The sequence below is a fragment of the Phyllostomus hastatus genome, unplaced genomic scaffold, assembly GCF_019186645.2.
Source record: "Phyllostomus hastatus isolate PE091 unplaced genomic scaffold, TTU_PhHast_1.1 phas_contig_254, whole genome shotgun sequence".
Classification (NCBI taxonomy): Eukaryota; Metazoa; Chordata; class Mammalia; order Chiroptera; family Phyllostomidae; genus Phyllostomus; species Phyllostomus hastatus.
Genome location: NW_025333810.1, coordinates 8,004,319 through 8,030,598, shown reverse-complemented (window position 1 = coordinate 8,030,598; position 26,280 = coordinate 8,004,319). Strand labels below are relative to the sequence as shown.

The 26,280-nt window shown below is 40.3% G+C and overlaps 1 protein-coding gene and 1 non-coding gene across 4 annotated transcripts in view; both read left to right on the top strand.

Moving 5' to 3' along the window:
• EPB41L4A (erythrocyte membrane protein band 4.1 like 4A) overlaps window positions 1-26,280 on the top strand; it is a 249,755-nt gene that overhangs the window by 113,695 nt on the left and 109,780 nt on the right. For all 3 annotated transcript variants that reach the window (XM_045837932.1, XM_045837933.1, XM_045837931.1), the window contains exons 3-4: window positions 16,359-16,410; window positions 21,794-21,872. In XM_045837932.1, the coding sequence (XP_045693888.1) occupies window positions 16,359-16,410; window positions 21,794-21,872 (131 nt within the window). The remainder of the gene's footprint in view (window positions 1-16,358; window positions 16,411-21,793; window positions 21,873-26,280) is intronic.
• On the top strand, window positions 4,672-4,885 carry LOC123818188. The gene has a single exon (XR_006785583.1). It is a non-coding gene; the product is annotated as a small nucleolar RNA U3 (small nucleolar RNA).

The following is a 26,280-nucleotide window of genomic DNA, read 5'->3' as shown; positions in this document are numbered from 1 at the left end:
TGTGGATCTCATGATTTAAAAAGAACTTGCTTATCATAAACTGTATTTTTCTAAACAGTAAGTTAAAAAAATTTTTTTTCTATAGTTGATGAACAGTTTCTATTAAGAAAGGAATAGATGAATAGAGGGTGTTTTTCAGGAACATATTCTTTTTAAAGTGGATTTGATCTCTTCTGAGCACAGTTGTGTGATGCATCATGAGAATCCAGCAGCTGACATGCTTGAAAGCGCCCTGCAGAGCGGTGAGAGAGGAGCCGGTGCAGCTGCCACCCACGGAGGGGCGGGCCTGTGCGGGCTTTCCTCACAGGAGCACCTGCGGAGCGGAGCATGCTTTGACTGTTCTTCAGTTTCTTTGTCCTACGTGTTGATTTGACATGGATTCAAAATGCTTTTGAAGGACCTAGATTTCCTTAGAGTCAGCTCTGGGACTCATCTTGAACTTAATTCTCTTATGGTTTTTACTCCTTTTTCTCTTTCAGATGGTTGATCACAGCACATATGAAGGTGACTTCCATGGGTCGTTTGTAATAAAATATTTATTCCATGGCTTTCATAAATTTGTTTTCCAGGTTTAGGGAGGTGAGGGACTGAGTTCTGTCTTGCATTAGAATGTTTCTTTCTTTGTTTATGGCATCCAGTGCCTTTTTTTTAAAACCAATAATAGATGAAAAGGAGGAACAGTTGAAAATAAAGTTGCAAATACTTTAAAACAAAACTATCAAGAGTGGTAGAAACCTCACTATATATATACACATGCATACCCACATATATTTGTATGTACAAGAGTGTGCAGGTATGCTAAGTGTTCTTCTTGTCAATAAAACAGGTTTTTGTGACCAGTTTCTGTGACCCATACCTTCTTAGTTGTGTAAGTGTGTGACAGGAATATTGCTGGTTCCCGTACTGTGAACATTGTATTAGACTGTCCTTCTCCCTGGTTAGGTCAGAACGAGCTATAAAGAATGGCATTTCAGACAGTCGACGGAATGGCTAGGATGGCAGTGGTTTTAGAGTTAATGATTTTAGACATTTTCTTGATTATCATAGGAAACTAGTCTTTTCTTTAATCTAGAGGTTTGATACAAACCTCTGAGAAACTGACCTTTATTTAACCTTATTCTGAATCTTAAGAGGATTTTCTTCATGAATATAAAAAGAGATTTGATTGGGATGTGCCAGTAGCCTACTAATAGAATGCATAACATGCATTGTTTACTATATTATTTTGTCTTGAATTTTATAAAATTTCAAGTATGTTACATGCACTAAAAAGTAAAGTAACTACTTTGTCTATTTTTTATGACCTGTTCCAGTAAGAGAGATGCTCCAGGAATTGTTCAGAGTTGGGCAGGTACATTTTTGGGGTGGGGGCGCAGAAGGTGAGAGTTACTTTCATTACATTTTGGACTGTGAACTTTGAAAGTAGCTCTATGAATTAACAAAAGTAGGCCCTTTAAAAGCTGATGATATGTGGGAACCTAATTTTTTTGTGCTACACATTAATCAGTTTTTTAAGTTGAAGGATCGTTTATAGAGGATGTTTACTGAGGACATTTCTTGCTTAAAACCATTGAGCATTATATCCTTACTCTTATCAGTGCCCCTGTTGTGGAACAGTGGGGAAGAGAAGAGCCTCTGCCATTTGTCATCTCCATTCAGTCCTGCATCAGATATTTACTGGGTGACCACTGTGTCTCAAAAACTAGGGTGCAGTGGTCAGCAAGAGACAGAGTTCTGGGTTTCAAGAAGTTTATATTCCAGGGGAAAGATAGGCTACATACGTGTTCCAATATCAGATAGTGGTTGGTGATTTGAAAGTAATATAAGATGGTGTGCCAGAGAGACTAGGAGGCTATTCCACTGAGTGGTGAGAAAACGCCTCTCTGATATTTAAAAAAGAGCCCTGGGTGTGTAGCTCAGTTGGTAATAGCATCATCCAGATACCCTAAGCTTGTGCGTCCAGTCCCCGGTCAGGGTGCATACAAGAATGAACCAATGAGTGCATAAATACGTGCAAGAACAAATCTATGTTTCTCTTTCTCTCCCTTCCTCTCTCTCTTTCAAATCTATAAATAAAATAAAAAAAAAATAAGAAAAGAAAAAAGCTTTACTGAGATGTTGGAAAGTTAGTTTGGAAATGTGTAGGATTATAAGGAATTATGGAAATACGGCATTCCTAGTGTGCTGCCCACAACTGGGCGCGGTGCAGATATCCTGCTCTAGTAAGAGGAGGTGTAGTGTGTGGGAGAGGAAAGTGCATGAAATTTGGTTCAGGTTATGTCACCAGAAGCTGTATGGTTGTGCATCCCATGATTTTAAAAAACTTGTTCATCATAAACTCTATTTTTTATAAAACAGGAAGTTTTTCTACTTATAGTTGATGAACAGTTTCTATTAAAGTAACTCTCCTATGATATTTAAGCTGAGACTTGAATGGCAAAAAGGGAGAGGATGGCAGCAAGAAGAAACAGTGGTACTTAGGCAGGGACAAATATCAGGTGTTATACAACTGAGAGACCAATGAAATTAGGTAGTAGTAACAGAGAGGGTGATAAAATGGGAAGAGTAGGAAGAATTCACATTATAGAGGGCCTGGCAGCCTGAGGTAGGCTACATTTATGTGCATCTGCTGGGAGTTTCAAGCTGAGAACCTACATAGCTTTTGGGAGCAGGGAGTAAATAGTTCTGTTTTGGATAGATCAAGATTAAGATGCCTAGAGGACATCCAGGTGGAGATATGTTAGGTGAGTGGATTGGGCTCCTAAGAGGATAGAGTCACATTTAGGAGTCTCTAGGTATTTAAAGTCCTGAGACTACTAGATACGGTCATTTAGGCAGAAGGACTAAAAGCAGAAGAGGAGAGGCAAGACTGCCATGTATAGCTGTGCTGACCATGACATTTGAATGCTCTAGAGTTGGCCACACTGTGTGCTGAGCACAGGGTCCAGGTCCTTCTTACTTTGGTTGGGTTGGCTCCTCTGTGCCAAATCACATGGTTAGCTAAAGCTACATTTATATTCAGTTACTAGAACAGAGTTTCAACAAACCCTAACTTAATCATCTGTGTATTTTAATTACTACAATTTCAGAATATGTCAGATTTAAGATTTGATTTCAAGATGATGCCTCACTTATGTTGGAAATGTGTAGGCAGCATCTTCAGTTAAGCAAAATGTAGATGAAACTTGATAAAGAAGAACTAAAGTCTCTTGAGCAGTACAAAATGCATACCTTACAGTCAGCTCACAGGATTCAGCACTTTTCTCCTAGAATCTGTCATTCCTAAGATCCTGTTTGTTTTCGTTATAGGATTTCTTCTTAAAGAAAGGAAAGGATAACTGGTATAGACACATAGGGCAGGATAACTGGTATAGCAACTTCCATTTAGAACAGGGGAAAAGTGGGCCCTGGCCAGTCTGGCTCAGTTGGTTAGAGCATGGGGTTTGGTCCCAGTCAGGGCAACTGCGTGGGTTGCAGGTTCAATCCCTAGTGCAGGTGCAGGCACATGTGACTCCCCATCCAGGTATGTGTGGGAGGCAACCAATCTATGCTTCTCTCTCACATGGATGTTTTTCTCCCTTACTCTTTTCATAAAAGCAATGAAAAGAAAAAGGTGTCCTCGGGTAAGGATTAAAAAAGAAAATAACAAGTGGAAAATGGGAGGCACATAGCAGTCACTGCTTCATAATTGGTCTAAACTCTAGCCAGGCACATGTAGCCTTTTTTTTTTTTTTTTTTTTTAATTAAAGCTTGGTTGTACTGCAGAGGAATTGTCCACTATGATGTGACATTCATACTTTGCTTTCTGGACTTTTGTTTTTTCTCTTTGAGTTTTTCTTCCATTTCAGTAAAAAGCAGTATGTGTTTGCAGCTCAATCATAGTCCCAGCCTGCTGTTTGCCTGATGAAGATGGGTTTCCAAAGTCCTCTTGTCAGAGTGTAGTGTCTCTGTCCCTTCCGGCCCAAGCTGATATAAACCTTTTTAAAAACTTTGTGGACTTCTTATGAAATCAATTTATAACCAACTCTGTTAGACAAAGGCAGCACACACAAATTGCTTTGAAATAAGCTCTTCTATACTGTTGTTGTATAAATGTCCACAACTGAAAAGAATCTTATAAGATCTTATTTGAGCCAAATTGATGACAGCTGCTGGGAAGAAAGATGTCAAATGCCCCTGAGAACAACAGTTTCACAGTCTTTTATGCATTCGAAATTAAGGCGGGAACTTAAGGAAGATTACCTGAAGGAGGGAGAGAATGAAGTACAGGATCGTGCTCCCTTGAGGGTGGCTACACCTCCCAGGCATCTGAAGAAGAGGATTACTCTGGCATTTCAAAGATGAGTGAACCTAGATGCAGTGGAACAATAGACTGGGCTTGCTTAGGGCAAAAATTAAAACTTTTACTAAAGAAGTTATAGGGTGGGAAGTGGGGGGATGGCTAGGGTGGAAGGAAAATGGAGACAACTGTACTTGAACAACAATAAAAAAAAGTTTTAGAAAATTATACATGTGCCTGGGGCACGACTACCACAGTGACCTGCAAAGTTAGGAATTTGTGATCAGATCACCCTGTGAGGTTCTTTTCTGTAGGAACCTCTTTTTTATCCACAATACTTCAGATTCCTTGTAGGGGTGCTGGGGAACAACGACCTTAAGATTCTTAGAAGAAAGACTATACTTTCAGGGATCATCTCTCTAGTTCATTACTAGAGAAGTCTCTCTGATTGTGTAGAGCACCCGAAACCACAAGGAGGAGGTGGAGCGTTCTCTCCTGAGCATGAAGCTGGCTTTTGGTGTTGCTTTTGCAACTGCCAATAGCCATTGATGATCCTTCTTCTCTTCCTTTGGAAGAGTAAGAGGAAGAGAATGAAGTCTGAGTGGTTTCTTAAAAAAAAAAAAAAAGATTCTTAGAAGACCTTTTGCTCATTTCGATGCAGGGAGATCTGATCAGATCACTGGGGTGGAGTTTGCCTGAGGCAATGGTAAACAGCCTAAGACAGGATTGACTGAGAAGCTGAACACCTCCAGAGCACATTATGGAATTATGGGCCAGAAGATACAAAATAAAAAGAGGGCAGACTGGCTCTTGGGCTCTCTTCTTCCCTGAGGATGCCTGGATGGTCATGCTACAGCTGCTTGTGTTTCCCAATGAACGGTTTTTTTTGGATGGGAAGAAATTCCGGGTGCAGCGAAATATCGGACTGGCCTGGTAGAGGGTGGGAGGGTTATTCTTCGGGTGTTCTAGAGGGAATAGGCTCTGAGGCAGAAGCCTGCCATTTTTTCCAAAATTGTGTAGCTTTAGCATCTTAGTTGTTTTAGTTTGTAAACTAACCCTGTAGAAATAAGATGATTTAAAACAGGGGAATGATAGGAGAACTCAGGTGGTAAAGAGTTGAGCTTCAAGTGATTAAAGCTGTGACTAATTTATGTGGAAAGCTGTTATTTCAGAATTGTGTAGCTTTTGAATAAAGACTCCTTTCCTTTATCACAAAACGTCTGTCTCCAGAATTTTGCCTAGAGGGTGGTGGTGGGCAGCAGGACTCCACTTTCTGTTTGCTAACAATTTGAAAGGGTCTGAGGCATCATGTTAGGTCTCTTTTGAGGACTTAATAAAGAGTTTTACAGTTGTATTCATGTTTTTTTAAACACCTTCATTCAATTTTTGTCCAGAAGTTACTTCTTAATTTTTGCCTTCTGATATGGCTAGGGAAGAGACACCTCTATTTTAAACCCAGTAAGTCCTGGCATTTTATATTTAACAGTTTTTTTAAAGCTTATCTCTCTCCTCTTGCATTTTATATTGTAGGCAGGAAAGACGCCAGTCTGCACTTTCAACAGTTTGCCTGCAAATCCCCTTATCTGGATCATCCATTTCATTAGGTACATCTTTTATTTTCCATGTTGCCAGAGGCAACAGCATTGCTAAATATATCCCTTCAGATAGTAAGGTCCTCTTTCTTCCACCTTCCAACAGGTTTCTCTTTGCTTCCCTTCAAGGGTGTCCAATCTGTGGTCTATGGGCCACATGTAGCCCAGGATGGCTATGAATGTGGCCCAACACAAAATCATAAATTTACTTAAAACTTTTCTTTTTTTGCTCATCAGTTTTCATTAGTATTTGTGTACTTAATGTGTGGCCCAAGACAACTCTTCTTCCAGTGGGGCCCAGAGACACCACAAGGTTGGTCACCCCTGCTTGAGGTTAGGTCCTCCCCAGCAGCCTCCTGGAGGGCTCTGAGGTTTCTCCTAACATTCTTCTCGAGGTCCTTTCTGTTGTCTCATCCCCCAAACACAGTGGAGAGTGGAGGGAGTGGGGCCAGGTTATATAGGGCCTTATAGACCATCATTGGGACTTTTGGTTTTATTTAGTAAGAAGGGAAACCACTGGAGGATGTTGAACAGAAAAGTGAATTGATTTGACCTGTGTTTTTAAAGAATTTCTCCAATTACCAAGGTAAAAGTAGGTATACCATTAAAAGAGTTGTTTAACGAATCCAAGTGAGTGCCCTGGCTGGGTAGCTTAGTTGGTCAGATCATTGCCGATATGCCAAGGTTGCAGCACCATTTATTTTCCACGTTGGGGCCAATACAAGAAGCAGCCAATGAGTACATAAATAAGTGGAACGACAAATTGATGTTTCTGCCTGTTTCTGTCTCTCTCACTCTCTCTCTCAAATCAATCAATAAATATTAAAAAAACAAGGTGAGCAATGCTTCTAGACTTTTATAGCCTGGACTGCTACCTTTCAAAACTTGAGAGAAAACCATTAATTTGGTTTAGTTACTTTTTGTATTGTTAACACCTGGAGTTGGAGTGAGTGTTCTCTGTTTGTCAGCATGTACCTGAACTCAGGTCTGGCTGGCTGCCTGCCACAGTGAAAGTCAAACTTGTGAGGCAGGTGCTCGTGGACAGGGAAGTGGTTTATTCATGTACTGGTCACCTGAAAAGATGGGGGACTCACGTCTCAGAGCCCATCTTGACATCTCATTGCAGGCAGAGGTTTTCATAAGGAAGGAGAGGGAGAGCAGGACGAGAGATGCATTCTGATAAGGACCTCGAAACTGGTCAGGCTGTGGTCTAGTGTGCGTCATCCTGGTTTTAGTCATCGTGGTTTTATGTCATCATGGATTTGCAGTTGAAGATCAGCCAGTCTTCCAGAGCTGGGATGACTAAAGATCAGAGTGTGTAGCTTTTGAAGTTAGTTCCTAGGATTCTTACAAAAACATGCTGTTTATTTACACACTACATATTAGCCAGAGTCAGCATTTACAGAAACATTGTTGAAAGAATGGTGGGATATGTTACAGTTCCCCACTGTTACAAGCAGGTAGCCTGGCAGTGGCTTGGGATGGTCTGTTCTTAGTCCCCAGCCTTGTGGGGGCCAAGGGTGTCAGCCCAAACTGCTAGATATGCTTCCTAAAAAATAAACAATACTCAGTTAAAAAAAAGAGGAAGAAATCCAGGTGAATAGTGGATGGCTTCCTGGAGTCAGAAGTGATGAGAATGTGTCAGATTCTGTTTCTGTTTCTAACATAGAGCCAACAGGATTCACAGGTGGATGGAAGAGAGATAATAAAGAGGTTTTGACCACCTGGCGCCAGGGCAAAAGTGTTATCTGTTTACTGAGATGGGGAAGACTGCAGGAGAACAGGTTTTTCTAGGAGGGAGTAGAATTATTATTTCCCTTTTGAATGTATAAAGTTTGCAATTCTAATAGGCATTTAAATGGAGCTGTCAAGTAGGCATTTGGATTCAGGGGACAGTTCTGGTCTGGCTCTGCACTTGGGAGTTGTCAGTACGTAAACTGCATTTAAAGCCGGGAGCCTTGGTGTTAGGTGTGCGCCTGAGGCAATCTAACTTTTCCTGGTTAGGGAGATGTGAGCAGCCAGCAAAGGAGATAGTAAAGGTGTGGCCAGTGAGGTGTAAGGGGAAGCCAGGTGTCCTAGACACCAGTGACAAGTGCATTACAAGAAAGTGGGTGAAGACTCTGCACCTGTCATTAGATTTAGCCACAGTGCAGGGGTCATTGCACGGTACTGGAGTGGGTTTTAACATGGGCTCAAGAGGGGAGAGAGGAGACAGTACAAAACAGTGGTCCCCCCCTCCCTGATCTGTTTTACAGTGTAGAAGTGAGATAAGCGGATAGAGGGATTAAAAGGTGATTTAAAAAATATGGGAGAAATAAAGCCTTGTATTTTCCTAGAAATGATTCTACAGAAAGAAAAACTTTGGTGCTGGAAGGAGGGCAGGAAATTGCTGGAACCATGTTTCAGAATAGGTAAGGGACAGGCTTAAGGGGAACAATTCATCCACAGAAATAGAAAAGGAAGATAGGACCCCAGTGCAGATGCAGCCAGCTTGGTAGATTTGGCAAGAAGGCGTACATGTTCTCTTCTGATGGCTTCAGTTTTCTCAGAGAGATTTTCGAGATCATCAGCTGAGAGTGAGAAAGGGGGAAGGAGTTGCCCAGACAAGTGAAAGAGTAAAATGTGGTAGGATTCTGGATTCCCTCTGGTTATTGATAATGAACTTAAACTGAGCCCATCTACAGTTGTGCAAGTTGAGTTTCCATTTATGTTCAGCCTGGCATGGAGAAGGCGGAGAGTGGTGTTCTTTCTAGTTCTTTCTTCCTCTATACTAGAGGGAGATTGTACAAGGTAATTGAGGATGACTACTAGTGAATGATTGTAATGAATAGAGAGAGAAGTGAGGACTTGGGTGGGGGGGGCAGGGAGGAAGAACCATGAAAAGATAGTAGGATTGTATAATTGCATGTCTTAATGTTACGGAATGAAGCCATTGGGGAGTCTAGATACTGTTAACAAAACGGCCCCCTCCCCTGGGGTCTTTCTGTATTATGGTTCTTCTTGCCCACCTCCAGGTGTTAGGAATTGTGGCTCTGAATGCCAGAGTTTGGTGAAAAAGAAAGAACTATTTATTCAAAAGTTATACAGATTTAAATTAATGGCAGAATGTCACCATTAAAACACCCACAAACACACATAGTCCTGCCTCCCCTTGCTAAACCAGGCCAGTCAGGGGTACCATATCTCAGGAAAAGAAATGGACGTTGTAGCTCAGCTAGACTCCCGGTTCCTCCCAGTGATCCGTGCTCAGCTGGGCAGGTCTTCTCCAGTTCCAAGCACCATCAGCTGTGTCACCGCGATCTCCAGTTCTTAATCCAAAGCCATGTGGCACCTCCTCATGTCCCAGCAGCAAGTGTCCTTTCACACCTTTTCTTCCTGCATGGTCTCTCATTGTCCCCAAACTGTCTCCCTTCCCACATTGTTCCCACCCACACTGTCCTCCTCTCCGACTCCCCCTGTTGTCTTGTGGTGCTGGCGGCCTGCCTTTTTGTTTAAATTCCAGCCTGTAATCCCATTTCCAACTCCTCCCGAAATCCACTACACCTGCCAGCACTCCCATATTCTCTGCCTTTCTTGGCTGCCATAGTTGGTTTGGGCAGGTGTAGCCCGAAGGCGTGGAGCAAACCATCTCCAAGCTCTGGCACAGGAACTGTAACCAGGGGGAGCTGCCTCCCAGCTACATCACTGGTCAAAGTCATGCCCATCTCCTTAGCTAGCCTGCTGTTGATATTCGAAATGACCACTTTTGTGTATGGGTGTGAGGTTAGCCTGCTGTTTCTGATATGCAAAGTAACTCTCAGTGGCCCTGCTCCTTGGGTCCCATCCCGCAGCTAGACTTGTGTGGGGAAGTGCTCTCGGCTCACACCTTGTTACATTAATGGAATCAGAATATGAGAAGGCAGTGAGCTGAGAAGAGAGGAGCTGGTAGTTGTGTGTAAAAATCTTGAAATTGAGGTTATGCATTCCTATTCAGACAAGACTCTACAGCAGCAATCTTCAACCGGTGTGCCACAGGAATTTTTAAATTCTTGTGCAATACCTGATTATTTAGTCAAGGGCACTGACCTGTTTTCCCTTAGATTGTCAAATTAAAAAATGGCAACAGTCAACACAACAATAGCTGTCCAGTGTGGATGAATCAAAATTATACCTATTTTTTGTCAGATCAGGAAAAAAAAAAAATATATATATATAGGTGTGCCACAGAATTTTAGTAATCAATTTATGCTGTCTGTGCCATGAGATAAAAAAGTTGAAAGCTGCTTCTCCAGAGAGTGGCTTGGCCTGAGATTTACGTGCAAGGGCTTCTGTTCCCTGGATCTGCTGGTCTGCACTTCTGAGCAAGTTCTTTGAGTACTGCACGTTTCAGTTTCCTCATTTGTAAGATGGTAATTATAGTAGTTCCTACTTCATCACCTTATTAAGATAATTAAATGAGTAAATATAGGTAAAGCCTTCAGTAGTACTGGCACATGTTAAGCTTTTAATAAATGTTAGCTGCCATTATTATTATTATTATCATCCCTATAACTGTTTTAAGTGCTGCCAGGGTCCATGGGTGAGGACTGCGCCAGTGACACTTCGTGAGGATCCAGATGGCCCTGCAGTGATTCAGAGGGGTCCACTTTTGTTGAGAATTGGGGCCTAATGACAATTCTCCCATTCACCGTGGATTGTCCAATGATAGGCTCTTGTTTTTGTCCCTGCTGTGCGTTGGCTCTGTAATGGTGACTTGACTCAAGGTCTTAAAGCTTCTGTGATTCATACCAAGTAGCAAACTAAGACCATGTCCTCTTAATGTTGCTTAGAAAGCCTGAGGTCTGTCTACAAGGGCATTGGGAAAAGCCGAAATAGCAATCTCCACAGTCCCGGATTCCTTGGAACTTACGTGGCACACTACATTGAGTCCTAGAACTCCCTGGGCGTGAACAGTGGTACCATTTTTTGAGCTCTTTGTGGCTTCATTGTCCCATGGTCAACTCTCTTCACACTGCTTTAGATCAGGAGGTGGTTTTCTTACATTGACAAAAGCTATGTGTGTATTTAAAGCCTTTTTTTGATTGATAGGAAACATTATTAAATATCATTGTAATGTTCTTAAATTCTCCAAAGGAGAAATAGCATTAAATCCCGAGTGAAATAAAATACAGCAAACTTTTATTATTTCATGATGTCCTTGTTTTATGTAAAACTTTTTAGGGCTTATACTACTATTAGAACTCAAGGAAACTCCAGAAGAACAGTCATCAAAGGAAAGGTTGGACCCTGAATTTTGAAGGTTAGGATATTGATTTCCTGGACAGTGTCAGACTTTTAAAATCTAATTCTGAGATTGTTACTCAACATATTGATGAAATTGAGACATTATCAGCCAAGGTGAATGAAAGACACTCAAGGTATTTAACTAAGACTGTCAGAGAATTAGAAGGAACCTGTGCACGTCTGTCACTCTCCCTGGTACATAAATGCCGTTGTTAAGATGGATAGGACCAAAGAGGTGAGACCACCTAACTGCTGGCCTCTTGGAACCTGGCAAAGGGGTCAGAGCCAGGAGGGCCCTGGCCTTGGCTCTCTAGTGACTGGTGTTGGGGTTGCAGTCTGTTCATGTTCTCCTTTGTTAGGGAGCCCTCCGCGGAAACCAGGATGAGAGAGCAGGGTCTGCTTCTGTTACTTGTTATGTTCTCTTCCTACAAAATAGGACCCAATTTAGTTGGATATAAATTTGAAGTTGGTGGGAGAGGAAGGAGGAAAGGGGAGGGGGAGATTGAGTGATTGAAAAATTTTTCTAGAGAATGAAGAGCTGAAATGTTGAGAGCAAATGGGAGAGAGAAGGCTGTCTCTCCTGATGGCTGGGTGGGCAGGACCATGTTACACAAGAGAAAGAGTTTGTCCACCTGGAGCTAGCACAGCCAAACACCGAGAATTGTTGTGGAGAAAGTAGCTATTTTACTGATGAATGGCATGGTACCATCCAGGAGAATGGGAAGCTAAGGCTCAAAAGCCTGAATTTCCTGATGCAGGTTTCTGGGAGGGTTTTTAGGGGGAGCAGGTATGTGGAAGTGCTGGTGAGGAAAGTTTTAATTGGAGGACCTTGGAAGTTGTCATTCACAATAAGGGGCATCAACGCAGGATCTTCCTGGACCATGATCCTCTGCTTTTGCAAGGGTTCTGGTATTCAAGTTTGGGTCGTGTCTTGGTTCTTTGGTTTTGTAGGGCAGGGAGGGCACAAGACTTTGGTTCCAGATGCAGCTGGATGTCAGAATTCTCTCCTCTGGGATTGCTTCAGCTGTATGACTAGTGGTTTTATTCCCTTGTCTCTGAAAAGCAACTCAGTATCTTGTAAAAAGGATAGAACCATTTTGAACTGGTTCTGAGGTTACAATAGGTTCATGCTGAAGTGTAGTTCAGAAAAGCCATTCAGTAGCCTCATGCATAGTAAATTGTGCTCTGCTCTCTGCTCCTCCCTTTCCCCCTGCCTGGGACAGACAGAAGGACTGAAGGGGACCACTTCTGTTTCTGGAAGTTCTGCATGAGCAGTGATTTCTTAGCTGAGTATTTGTTAGTTACTGTGCAGAACTGATTGTAATATAGCACTCAACTATAAAGGACCTGGAGTATTACATTCTGTGCTGTCACTTAGAAATGAACCCAATTGAGCTGATAGACATAATTTTTATAAAAATTTAAGTCTCTATTCTCCATTTCTGTATTTAGGGAAAGTTTTTTTTTTTATTTGTAAACACATTGTTCAAAGGTTTCCTCTTCAGTGACACCTTCCTACACTCACCCTGCAGAAGTAATTTTCTTTGTACATAATTTTATTATCTCATAAGTACTTGTGTTATACATATTATTATCTCACTACAGTATTGTATTGTAGTTCTGGGTCTGTATGTCACCTGCTGGGTTTGACTGCCTCAAGGTTAGGGATGGGTCTCAGCCACCTTTGTCTTCCCACACTGCCCAGGACAAGGTCTGATGTAACATATAGAGGACATATATAGTGGGTATTGTGTAAATGTTAAATGAGTGAATGAATGAATGACACTCAGTTTTACGGCCTGCATGTATTCGGCTGTAGGTGACTGTTCTGGATGAAATCCTTAAAATTGGGATACTGTGTTTATTGGCAGGTTCTTGTGGCCTTTTTCTCATCAGTTACGGGATAACTGCCTGATGTGTTCTGTGGTGGTCAGATGTGCCCTGTTTGATTGCTTGTTGCTAATGAGCAGTGACAAGTGCTGTCGAGTATGACTGCTTTGTTTCAAGGTCATTTCTTTCCCTCGGTTGAACTGAAGTGGGTTTTACATTTTAAGATGTTAGCTTATGAAACCTGGTGACTCATGTTCTGGAGCATTTATCATTGTCTGACCTTTGTAACCCTTGGTTTCCCTTTGGATCAAATGAGATTTGTGCATGATGAGCGCTGGATTGATGCTGAGCATAGCTAATGTGCAATGGGCTAATCGAACAGCGTTCGACTGAGTTTTGACTTTTCTTTCTTTTCTTTCTTTTTTTTTTTTCTTTTGCTTCACAGTTGTAATTTCTAACTCATTTCAGAACCTTCATTATACTTTTCACCTCACAAATCAGATTGCTCTCAAGGAGAGAAATTCATTTTTAAAGTGTATAGATTATCAGTAATGTAAAAATTTTTAGTAGGTTAACCAGTCTTTCCTGTTACAGTTAGTTAAAAGTTCCCTTTCTATTTTCTTTACCTGGCTTTTTAATGATGGAAAACATTTTTGAGGCATAAAGAGTTGGTTTTAGGAATCTGTAAGGTTTGTGTTCTTGGGATGATGATGTTAGGTGGAAAGATTAAGAAGCTTTCGTCCATTTTCTGTTTCTTGCTAGTTTCAAGGTGAGATGAGACACAGCAGTAAGACCTTTCCCTTCCTTCTGTCTGGCCCCAGGCACCCACTGAGTCCTCCTGTGTGAGTGTGGCTGAGGCCTACAGTCCTGCGTTCCCTGATGCAGTGGGGGAACTAGCAGAGCCCCTACGACCCAACTCCAAGTCTCTTCCTTACAGTGCTCTCATGGGCAGGGTCCCCTCAGCAAATAACCCTCTAGGACCCCAGCCAGCTGACATCTGGGTTTGGTCTTGTAAAGGAGACCAACCTATCTCAGAACTTGGAGACAGACCCTAAAAGGGTATTGTTGTAAGCCTCTAACTGTGTGATATTTTGCTGTGGTAGCAATAGAAATCTAACGCAAGTGTTTGTTGTTTTCCAACAACAGGCATATCTGTTCCTCACAGTTCTGAAGGCAAGTGTTTAAAAGTGGTTAGTGGTATGTGTTTTTCTTGGTTTTATCCTCTTTGAAAAATCCAGGGACAAACCTTTTTATTCAACATCCACTTAGTGTTTCCATTTCATGAGAAGCATCCACAGCTTGCTATTCTGTGTCCGGCATGCAGCGTAACATTTGGATCGATTTTACTCCACTTGTATGAACCAGAGTTTCCATGCGAACGATGATTTTCACACTTGAGCCACATCTTTAGTCACTTTGGACCCCCAAACAGTCCATTGATTAGAGCCTCTACTTTGAACATCTTTTTTTTTTTTTTTAATTTTAAAAGTGATGCTCTGGCTGGTATAGCTCAGTGGAGGAAGTGCTGGCCTGCAAACCAAAGGGTTGCTGGTTCAATTCCCAGTCAGTGCACATGCTTGGGTTGCGGGCCAGGTCCCCAGTAGTGGACATGCAAAAGGCAACCACACATTGATGTTTCTTTCTCTCTCTCTCCCCTCCCCTCCCCTCCCCTCCCCTCCCCTTCCCTTCCCTCTAAAAATAAATTTAAAAAATCCTTTTAAAAAAGCAAGTGATTTAGACCTTCAGCAATTGAGAAGTGATGAGGAGCAGAATAATAAACTTTGTGTTATAAGTTTGCTACATTTGTATGTTACTTTTTAAAAAGTTGAAAAACTGAAACAGCTCTGTGAGTGGCAAATAATGAAAATTATATACGTATATGAATAGAGTTTAGTCCTGTACTAAAATCTTGTAATAAAATGATTATAACACACATTTAGTATGAGTAATTGTTATATTAACTAATTAGGAATAAAAGGTAGGAGGTTTGCAAAAATATTACAGTTTCTATTTATAACTACTGCTATTGTTACACATAGCACGGCAAGCATTTCTGCCACCAAGGAAGGGAGAACCAGGCAGGAAGGTTCTCTTGGACTCCTTTTTTGACCCTGATTCCTGACCCAGGAGCGCAAGGGGAGTGGATGTCTTCACAAGGTGAACATGAGTGCTGGGAAAGAAGTGGCTCAGGGTGGGCCAGCTCCCAGCTCCCTGCTGTGAGATTGCCCCTTCATTCAGGAACATAAGACAATGGAAACGGGATAGCTAGGCCCTTGGGATCTCTGCCCTCCCTGGCCCTCTAGGGCGCTGGAATCCCTCCCTGTGTGTGTGCATCCAGAGGGGGGAATGGGATCCCGCCATTCCCGCTCTCTGTGTCTGCCCTGCTTGTCTCTTTTTCTTCCAGTGACTTTATTTCACACGAGTGAGATTTAAAGGAAAGTCTCTCCCCAGGGCCAGAAATTCTCCCATCACTGTCTAAGGTTCTGCTCATTAAAAATTAATTTGAATTCATAAACAAGTACTATAGGCTGGTTAAAGGCACTTATTAAGAGTGACCCTAATACCTTAATAATAGTCATCACTATTACTTAGTCATGCGTTGCATACTGAGTGTGAACCAGGAGCTATTCTGAAGATTTTACATGAATTAATGCATTTAATCCTAACAGCAGCCTGTGAGGAAGGTTCAGAGATGGTCCAGTACCTTGTTCCAAGGTGATGACCACCAAGGGCAGAGCCAGGACAGCGTCCAGCTGGATCGGCTCTGGGACTCGCCCCGCAGCCACCGAGCGGAGCTGCCTCTGCTGGACACTTAGGCAGGGTTTGATTTGATTTGAGTTGCTTTCTTCCTTCCATCCAGCAGCTGCACCTGTAGGAGACAGGACTGGAAGTGAGGAAGGTGAGGACGTGGCAGGGGCAGACGTGACTGTGGGGGCTTGTGATGGGGACTTTGGAAAGAGACTTGGGAGGCATTCTCTATGGCCATTGTTTTGCCCCCCAAGGCAGTAAGGCTCATTCACTAGCATCCTGATGTTACTGATCTACATGTAATTAGGACGAGAATTCGACTAAGAACCCAGCAAGTACTGCTTCGTTTCGCTTCTCTTCTCTTCTCTTCTCTTCTCTTCTCTTCTCTTCTCTTCTCTTCTCTTCTCTTCTCTTCTCTTCTTCTCTCCTCTCCTCTCCTCTCCTCTCCTCTCTGAACATAGACTTCATTTCTTTTTAATGTTTTAGCTACAGGAAGCTCTTCTGTATGTTTGTGTGTGTATATGATAAATTAAATACTTTACTTATTATTTAAATGTCATTTAAAATAACACTTCTCAAATGTACTTGAAGTAAAGGTCAATGAAAAGTGACTAATTTTTATAATTACCCTTTTGTTCCTCACACAGTATTGGCTGGATCCTGCAAAAACCCTTGCTGAACACAAAGAACTGATCAACAGTAGGTATTTAATTTTAGCTTTGTTAAGAGATGCCTTGAAAATGCTGTGATGTCAGTGGTCAGTTGGGTACGGAACTAGGCCTCGGGGGAGAGTACTAGTACTCCAGTGCCAGGACCTGGAAGTGTGCATGTGTATATTGGTGGGTCTCTACACACTCTGATTACATTGGAGTTGATAAAGACCAAATGAATCTTAGTATTGAACTTTGCTTGTTGTTTCCCTGCTCTTGACTTTAGTTTGTGACTTTTCCAGTTGCTTGTCATTAAATTTTCACCTTAAAACAGAAAAGGCAGAGAGGCACTGATGTGGAAAAGGTGGTTGTCATCCAGCCTTTTAAATCTTCTGAGTTTCTTGGGTTAGAGAATAGTTTTGTCACACTGTTCACTTTGCTGAGGCAGTAACTAAGATGTGCCTTGTGACCTGACCGATTTCTATGGCTTCAGTAAGGACCCCCTGACTTTGCTTCTGGTTTTATAAATATGAATCTTACCATTTGACTCAGTAAAATTAAGGTTATATTTATTAACCTTAATTTCCATAACCGGAAATTTTATGTATAAATGTGCATATGTACACATACTCACATACTCACTGTCCTTAAGCATACAGAAGAGTAGTTATTTTTAAAAGGCTCTCTCTTTAAAAATTGTGGTGAAGTACATAACAAAGTATACCATTTTAACCACTTGAGGATACAGTTTGGTGGCATTAATAAGTACATTCACACTGCTGTGCGACCACCACGGTCCATCGCCAAGACTTGTTCATCATCCCCAATTGAAAATCTGCACTCACTAAACCAGTTTGCTTTAATGTGCAAATTATCGCTACTAGACGAAGTGGATTCCTCTGGCCTTCATTACCCCCCCCCACCCCCCGCCCAGTCTGTGCTTCTCCTGTGTGTTGGTTTGCTCCCCGTAGAAAACTTGGTCATCTGGTGCTTCGTGGATCCCAAAGGCAGAAATGTGTACTGAGAATAAAACATTGATATTACAAGTGAAGAAAGGTTATTTAACTGAAGACTACATAATGTTTATATTTATCTCATGAGATAGTTTGATAATTTATGAAGGATAGTCAGAAGGATTATCTGTAAAAATGACAGAACACTTGCTAGTCACCAGGATTCTCATGGGTAAGTCTTGATTTATTATAATCCTTGTGCTAATGGGGGACTTGATTATCATTATAGATCTTGAAATTAGTCTTCAAAAGGTAGATTAGAGGATTCTGTTTCTGGCTTCTGTACTTTTTGCTAAAGTGAAACAGTATTAACTTACTTTACATAAGGATTTCGTAAAGGCAGATGTGAAGAGGCCTGGATTCAAGATCATAATAAGTTGGAATTTGCTTCATCAGGGCTTGATTTTTATAGTCAGTCTTAGACATATCGTGCTCCAAAAGCATCCATTTCCATTGCCTTAGATTGAATTATAAAACAGTGATGTTTATGAAATATTTTGGTTACTCCCTAGTTATAATTTCCTCCCAAGATGCTATATGGAACAGTGGCCAGAAACCACTAGGTTCTAGCAAACTTGGTTCTTAGTTTTGTGATCCCTGTGAACTTAGAACCAAGTTGCCTATCTCCTTGGTGCCCCACCTGCCTTGCTTTTGTTACCAGGTGGATGATGAGAATCAAATATTTTGGAAACATTTTTGCACTTTATCAAATACAAGCAAATGGTAATGATGCCTTATGTTTAGAACACAAGCCATTTTATGTGTAAGTGGAAACAGAGGGCTGACTTGGGCTAAGGTCCTTTAAGAAAATTAGCCCAAACCAAATGTTTTCAGTTGGGCATTTTGCAAACGTCTGCATAACTGCTCATCTCCAAACTTGTTTCAAGTGACTGGGCTTGGTCAGTAGGATGTCATCTGTCATGTTCTGGAGGATAAAAGCAACTCTGGACTCCGAACAAGGCCCTCTTCCTTTCTGCACTGTCTCAACAGCATCTGTGCTCTTCCCATCATCCCCAGATGCCAGCCCCAGTGGCCTGCGGCAGGCCGACCTGTCTGCTGCACAACACAGGGCTTGATTGACAGAGGCAGATCAGCAGAGGGTGGACTTCCTGGCTCTTTTAAATATTTAATAGTCTGTGCCTCCCTGACATCTATATTCAGGGAGAGGGTATATCTGTCAGAAACATAATGATTAAACATAGAAATCAAACATAGAGAGGATCAACTCTCATGATCAAAACATTACAACAAAGTTTCATTTAGAATTTAGTTTTCAAAGAAGCTCTAGCAGCAGGGGTGCCTGTTCAGGAGGGCGTAGAAGAGGAGAGACTTGATTGTCTTCTGTGTGCCAGGGACAGGGCTTTGGGGTTCTGCAAACAGCATGTGTGGGTCATAGTAATTAATAGTAAATAATGACATAATTTGTATGGTACAAAAGCACTATGGGCTTATTGCCTTTTGTTCCATTTAATTCCCTTTCCCCAACTTTTAAATTTTTTGACTTCATTTACTCAGTTAACAATGAAAATAGAAAGACCAGGGTTGCTTCGCATCGATTACACAGCATCAGAGACTGGGGAATCATGTGTAGGTGGAAGTATTACTAAGGTGCATACTTTATATCTTTTTTATTTGTGGGGGAGGCTTTTGTTGAAGAAAAAATTAGAAACTATGATCACCATTTGGTGCACCAGGTAGCAAGTCCTTTTTTAAACAGTTTTAATATAAGACCTAGTTAACACTCTACTCAGAAGTAATGCAGTTTCGCAAACAGTGCAAATTAGATTTATACTCTCTGAAATAGAAATATTTCTAGTAAAAACAGAATAAAATTGTGGTTGGTGCCCAAGAGGCTGTGTCCTCTTTCACAACATGAATGTTAATAATTTTATATTTGCACACATAGGCACATTTCCAGGCTTTGTTTTCATATATACTTGGTATTTGTGCAGGTAGTTCTTATGTGTGTGTACTTCACATAAGTAAAATTTTTTTGAGGACTCTTTGAACTTGTTTGCCCATTTCATGATGGGTAATATATGAGTGCACCTGCCCACAACATGCTGAATGTTCAGCAGTTTTTGACCAAAAATGGCATGACCCCTGTGTCCCACCCTCTCTGTTCATCCAGTCTCACTCCTAGTGACTTTTTCTTGTTTCCCTGGATGAAAAAAAGTCCTCAAAGGGAAATATTTTGCCCACACAGAAGAGGTGAAACAAAAAACAGGAGAAACACTAAAAGGCATTGAAATCAATGAGTTCAAAATCTGTTTTGAGCAGTGGGAAAAAGTCTGGATAGGTCCATTGCATCAAATGGAGAGTACTTTGAAGGTGACTAAACTTTAAACATATAAGAACAAATACACAATTTTTTATAAATAAATTCCACTTTTGGGGGATCCCCCTTTGTATACATAATCATAGATACCTGCATAGTTGAAGTTCTACTTTACAGAATTTTTTTTTAATGTAGTTTATTTTTTAGAGAGAGGGGAAGGGAGGGAGAGAGAGAGGAATAAAAGCATCAATCAGTTGTCCCCAGCTGGGGACCTGGCCCACAACCCAGGCATGTGCCCTGTCTAGGAATGAAACTGGTGACTTTTGGTTTGCAGGTGGGTACCCAACCCACTGAGCAAAACCAGCCAGGGCCAATTTTACAGATTTCTGACCCTTTTTTTTTCTTTTTATATTTCCTTGTGTCTTTAGAAATTCTTGGTTTGTGTGATTTTTAAACAAATTTATTGAGATAGCTATGACATTTCAAAATGGTATATGATGTTGTGATATATGTATACAGTGTGAAAAGAGCAACACAATCAAACTAAATAACTTACCACCTCTACATAGTTACCATAGGGTACTACAGTGCCATAGTTACCATAGCTACATAGGCCATAGTGTATATGGGAGGTGTGTGTGTGAGAGAGAAAATTTAAGTTTAATCCTTTTAGCATATTTCTGATAAACAATACACTGTCATTAACTACCATCACCACGTTGTACATTAGGTTCCTAGAAGTCATTCAGTTGGCATAACTGAAACTTTGTACCCTCGACCAAAATGTTCTCGTTTCTCCCTCCCCTGGCCCCTGGCAACCACCATTTTATTTGGTTGGCCAAAAAGTCCATTTATTTTTTTCCATAAAATAAAAGACACATTTTTATTTTCACCAATAACTTTATTGATTTGGATATTTTGAGTATGTTGGCTATCTCTCACTATTGGTGTCTAGTGGATAGAGGCCAGGGGTGCTGCTAAACATCTTCCAAAGCATAAGACAGCCCCACAGCCCCTTTGGTTTGCAAGCCCGCGCTCAATCAATTGACATGCACCAGCCAGGCTGATAAGTTTTTTTTTAATGCACGCTGGTAGGACAGCTGTCAAAACACAATTGAATGAAATTGTTTCAAAGGACATTAAAGACAACTAAGCACTACTAGAGCCATCGTTTGGAAAAAGTAAATGAAACTTTTGGCCAACCCAATAATTTCTGCATCTATGTGTGTGACTATTTTATTTTATTTTTAAATTATTTAAAAAAATTTATTTTCAATTATAGTTCACATTCCATATTATTTTACATTCTGTGTAACTATTTTAGGTGCCACATATAAATGAGGTCAGGCAGTCTTCATTTTTTTTGTGTCTGGCTTATTTCACCTAGTATAATTCTCCAGGTTCATTTACGTTGCCTCAAATTGGAGGTTTCCTTGTTTTTTATGGCTGAATAATTGCATTGTATATGTGTATGTATGTACCCCATTTTATTTATCTGTTTTTTCATTGATGGACACTTCGATTACTTACATATCTTAGCTGTTGTGACCGGGGCTGCAGTGAACATGGCTGTGCAGATACCGCTTTGAGATTCTGATTTCATCTCTTTTGGATAAATACCCAGTAGTGGGATTGTTGGACCATATGGTAGCTCTATTTTTAATTTTTTGAGGAATTTCCATACTGTTTTCTATAATGGCTACACCAATTTACATTCTCAACAATACTTTCATCTTTTGTTAACTTTTTTATTTTACAATTTTTAATATTTTCAGCAACATTTGCCTTTTTGATAATTGCTATTCTTATAGGTGTGAGGTAGTATCTCATGGTTTTGATTTGTATTTCCCTGGTGATCAGTGATGTTGAGCATCTTTTCATGTATGTGTTGGTCATTTGTATATTTTACTTAGCAAATGCCTATTTAGATCCTTTGTCTGTTTTTAAGTTGAGTGTTTTTTTTTTTTTTTTTGCTATTGAGTTATATGAGTTCCTCATGTATTTTGAATACTAACCCCTTATTTAGTAAATGGCTTATAAATATTTTTGGTGAGTATAATTTTTATTGTTATATAATATTACAGTACTACTTTGATTAATTTATAATGTAAAATTAAATTAAGTTCTATTTCTTGTTTTAGCTGGACCTCCATATACTTTGTATTTTGGTATTAAATTCTATGCTGAAGATCCATGCAAGCTTAAAGAAGAAATAACCAGGTAAGGTATTGATTTTGCTTATGAGCAGTACATGAATGGCATATACAGAAGGCTGTATTTAAAACAAATGGGGTCAACCATTTGGTGTCTCTCTACCTGCATTTTGTAACTCATTGAGTGTGGGAGTTTAATTTAAACCAGCATTGCATGAGGCAGATCAGTGTCTGGTGATAGATGCATTTGAATAACAGCATGAACCCCGGTGACATGATGAGAGATTTTGCATCTGTTGTGATGGGATGTTTCCGTATCTTTACTGTGGAGGATGCATTCAGCCTTTGTAGTCAATAAAAGTAATTGTTTGAACTGCGTAAAGGAAGGTTTGTTGATGCTCAGTATATATATGTAAATATGAATTTGAAGAGCCAGTTATTTTTCTTTAATTGGTTGTAGCTTCAATGTCAGCTGTCAAGGGGTTTCCCTTATCTCTGTAGGAAACGAAAAATTATTTTTAATATTTATGATGTATTACTTCACCTTTGTCATCACATGTTTTATTTCAGTTAAGGCAGAATTTTCGGTTGATATTGATAATCTATTGTTAAAACAGTCCATGCCAACATTTGAAAGTGGCTTGTAGAGACCAGACCATAGTGTTATATTTGCACTTATTCCACCTGGGCCCTGACGGCACAAGGCAGAGAAAACAGAAGTGGTTTTCCAACTGAACTCTAAGTGGTCAGCTTTGCTCGTAAACCCTCAGCAGTGGCTCCAGTAAAGCCTAATTTGTTATTCCCCAAATTCAAAGTCATATTCTTTGTTTTAAACTTTTAAAAAAAAAGATTTTATTTATTTATTTTTAGAGAGAGAAGGGAGGGAGAAAGAGAGAGAGAGAGGAACATCAATGTGCGGTTTCTGGGGGCCGTGGCCTGCAACCCAGGCATGTACCCTCACTGGGAATTGAACCTGCGATGCTTTGGTTCACATCCTGCGCTCAATCCACTGAGCTACGCCAGCCAGGGCCAAAGTCATATTTTTGATAACTAAGGCAGTCTGTGGTTTTGGTCCTATTTCATTTTTTTCATCTTTTCCCTTGGACTGTGTTTTGTCCTGATCCTGGCCTGGGCACAGAAGAGTGAAGAGAGGAGGCTAATTGGATGTTTTCTGTTGTACTCTGAAGTGCTATAATTAGGCCTCTTTTTTAGAACTGTGCTGGTGTCTGTGCACGTTTTCTATCACTACCTCGTTAGCGAGCCTTTGAAAAGCAGGCTACCCATGCAGGCTTCCTGCGAGCACACCTCTGAGGGGAGAAGGGCCATTGTGAAGGGTGTGTTTGTATTACAGTTTCACAAATAGTCTTCCTGGTCAAGAAGGATTTCTGAGTCTTGGGTTCATGGGGAAACTGAGTCCAAATGGTATAAAAACACATTCATATCTGTAACTCGTTACAGAATTGTAAGGAAACAACATTTTATGAAAATACCGGAAATGTCTTTTATTTTGAGGTTGTCAGTAACCTCTTTGTGCCTCAGTTTCCTCAACCGTAAAATTGGAGATGTGCCTGTCTCATAAAGCTTCTGAAAGCATTCAACGGAAGAATGTATGTGAGGCTCTCATACAGGTGACCCCTGAACAACACTGGTTGGAACTGCACAGGTCCACTTGTATGTGGATTTTTCTTTTCTTCTCAGCATAATTTATATGCTTTTATTATTTTTTATTTTTATTGTATTTTTTTCCCATAACCATTTGGTCCTTTTACATCCCTCATCACCTGGGGTTTTTTTGTTTTTTTTTCAATAAATACTTAAGAGTATTTTTCTTCCTTTTGATTTTTGTAATGACATTTTCTTTCCTTTAGCCTATTTTATTGTAAGAATACAGTATAATACATATAACATACAAAATATGTGTTAATTGCTTGTTTAAGTGATTGGTAAGGCTTCCAGTGAACAGTAGGCTATGAGCAATTAAGTTCTGAGGGGTCTGAAGCTATAAACGGATTTTCAACTGCGCAGGGCGTTGGCCCCACTAGCCCCTGCATTGTTCTAGGATCAACTGTAGTTGATGTGTTTGTTAGTGGAGTTTATATCTTAATGAGCGTAAGGTTCCAAAAGATAGATATTTAATGTTAAGAAGGGGAAAAAGAGCAGTGTTTTGTAATGCATCACTTTATATCTGTTCACCAAATATTACCGATGACCAGAAATTTCCTAACAGCTCATTAACAGAATACATGGATTTGTGTTATGTACAACCCCATAAATAATTCAGTCCCACCTATTTTTCCTCAAGTATTAGACCAAATCATATAGTTAAGAAGCAGATGACATAATGGACTTATATCACAGGTAATGACTGTGATCTCTAAGAATTTATTTTTGTTGCTGAAAACATAGAGTTGAATTTAGGTAAATTAAATGTGCTATCACTATGCACTTATTCTGAGTCTGTCCTGAAGATAAACTAAATGATTAGCATGAATACATTAAATTGGTAGACATAATGGACCTTAAGAAAGAAGTCAATTATACAAGATAATTTTGGCAAAAGCAACAGCTGAAATCAAAAAACAGAAATCCTCCAGTATATGCTATTAATGGGAAAGTCTTCTTAGGCCAGCATTTTCAAGTCGAATGTTTATTTATCTTGCTTCAATTCTTTTGAAACATTTTCTGGCCTTCTCCATATTGGATTGTAGGTTGATTATAATTTTTGATTTGAAAAATAATGTGGGGTAAACATTCGTACACCTACTCTTCGTGTTTCGTTGGCGATCATGCTGTCCAGCCTCTTTCACTGGTAACCCCGTCGATCTCACTCCTGCATGGTGTTCCGTGATGCAGCCACTCCCTGCGGTTGTCTCTCCAGCTTGTTTCCTGTTTGTAAATGATAGGTAACGCTGCACTGAATCTTCCCCAGTATGATTATACTGGGTGTAGCAGTCCAGAAGGATGCTGTATATAGGAAAAAAACCCTAAAGGTAAATGGGGTATACAGGAAAATAAGGTTCCAGACCATGAGAAATGGAAGTGAAAGAATTCATATCAACTTAGAGTACTTGTTATGTGCTCTGAAATGTGTTCTGATATAAACCAAGTTGGGTGACATCAAGGTCATATATCCTAACCCCCACCCTTATAGAACATTTCTGACAGTTCAGCCAGCTTTTTGGTAAACATTTTAAAGACAGGAAACCTTACTGCCTCATGGAAATTCAGTAAGAAATAAATACCTGTAACTTCTGTCATCAGTACCAGGCTTTCTTTCTAAATTTGTGCAGAATAAGTCTAATCTCTCTTCTCTTTGTCAGTCCTTTAAATAATTCGTGTCCTCGTGATTCTCTGTTAAACTCATTTTCAATTCTGATTCAAAATATTATGACAGCCTTTCATGTATTCCATGTCATTCACAGCTCCTCATCCCCTGCAGATTTGATCAGCATAAAACAGTACAAGATTAAGAAGGCAGGCGGTAGAGTCAGACAGGCTGAGGTTCACATCCTTGCTTTGCTGCTCCCTGGTTGTGCAATCTTGAGATTTATTTTGCCTTTTTACAGTCTGGTTTCTCATCTGTAGAATGGAATTAAAGTATTCCTTGAAAAAGGTGTTGGAGGAATATAAGACAGTACATGCAAAGTACTTACAATGTAAAAAAGTAAGTGTTCAGTTGATGGTATGGGTTAGCTAAAATGGAAAAAATAATAATTATTTTCCATTTTGAAATTATTGATTACAAAATAAGAGAGGGAAAGACCAATTTGGAATCCTGGGGTAGGTCTTTCAGGTTAAAATCAATGCACCAATCAGAACTTTCTGGGTGTAGTTGTTCATTTATATATGAATTATCCTACTATTGCCTTCTAGCCTGCATTTCTTCAATTTGTATAAAATGACAGAATTCACTCACTTTCCTGCCCTCCATTCATTCAGTAACTACATGGAGCATCGTGTTGCAGTGCACTGAGTACCAAGGAGATTCAGTGATGACCAAAGACAGACAGAGTTTCATTCCCTGGAGAGGGAGAGGATAGAGAGACTGCACATTGCCTTGCTGACAATGCTGTCTGTGATGCCACTGAAATTTTCCTGAGCTTCTAAGGATCTAACAGCTATTTCTATAGAAGAAGATAATGTGTTAGTTCCCAATGGCTTGTTCATAATGAGCACTTTTTAGCTTCTAAAAATAAGCCTTTGTTTTTTTAGTCTGCTTTGTAATATTTTATAGTATTTTCTGGGGATCGATATTAAGCACATCAGTTATTATTATTACTTTGGTAGTCCAATTCTTCACACTGTGGAGATCAGCTTGTGGCAGCTTCCTTGCTAGCTGAGTGACCTTCAGTTCCACTTCCGTTTCCAGAGTGCCTGTCTCTGAGTGAAGATAGTGGCCTCAGTTCGTCAGAGCTGAAGCGAGGGTCATTGTTCAGTATGGAAGCAAAAGAACTTTGTGAGCTTAAATAGACTAT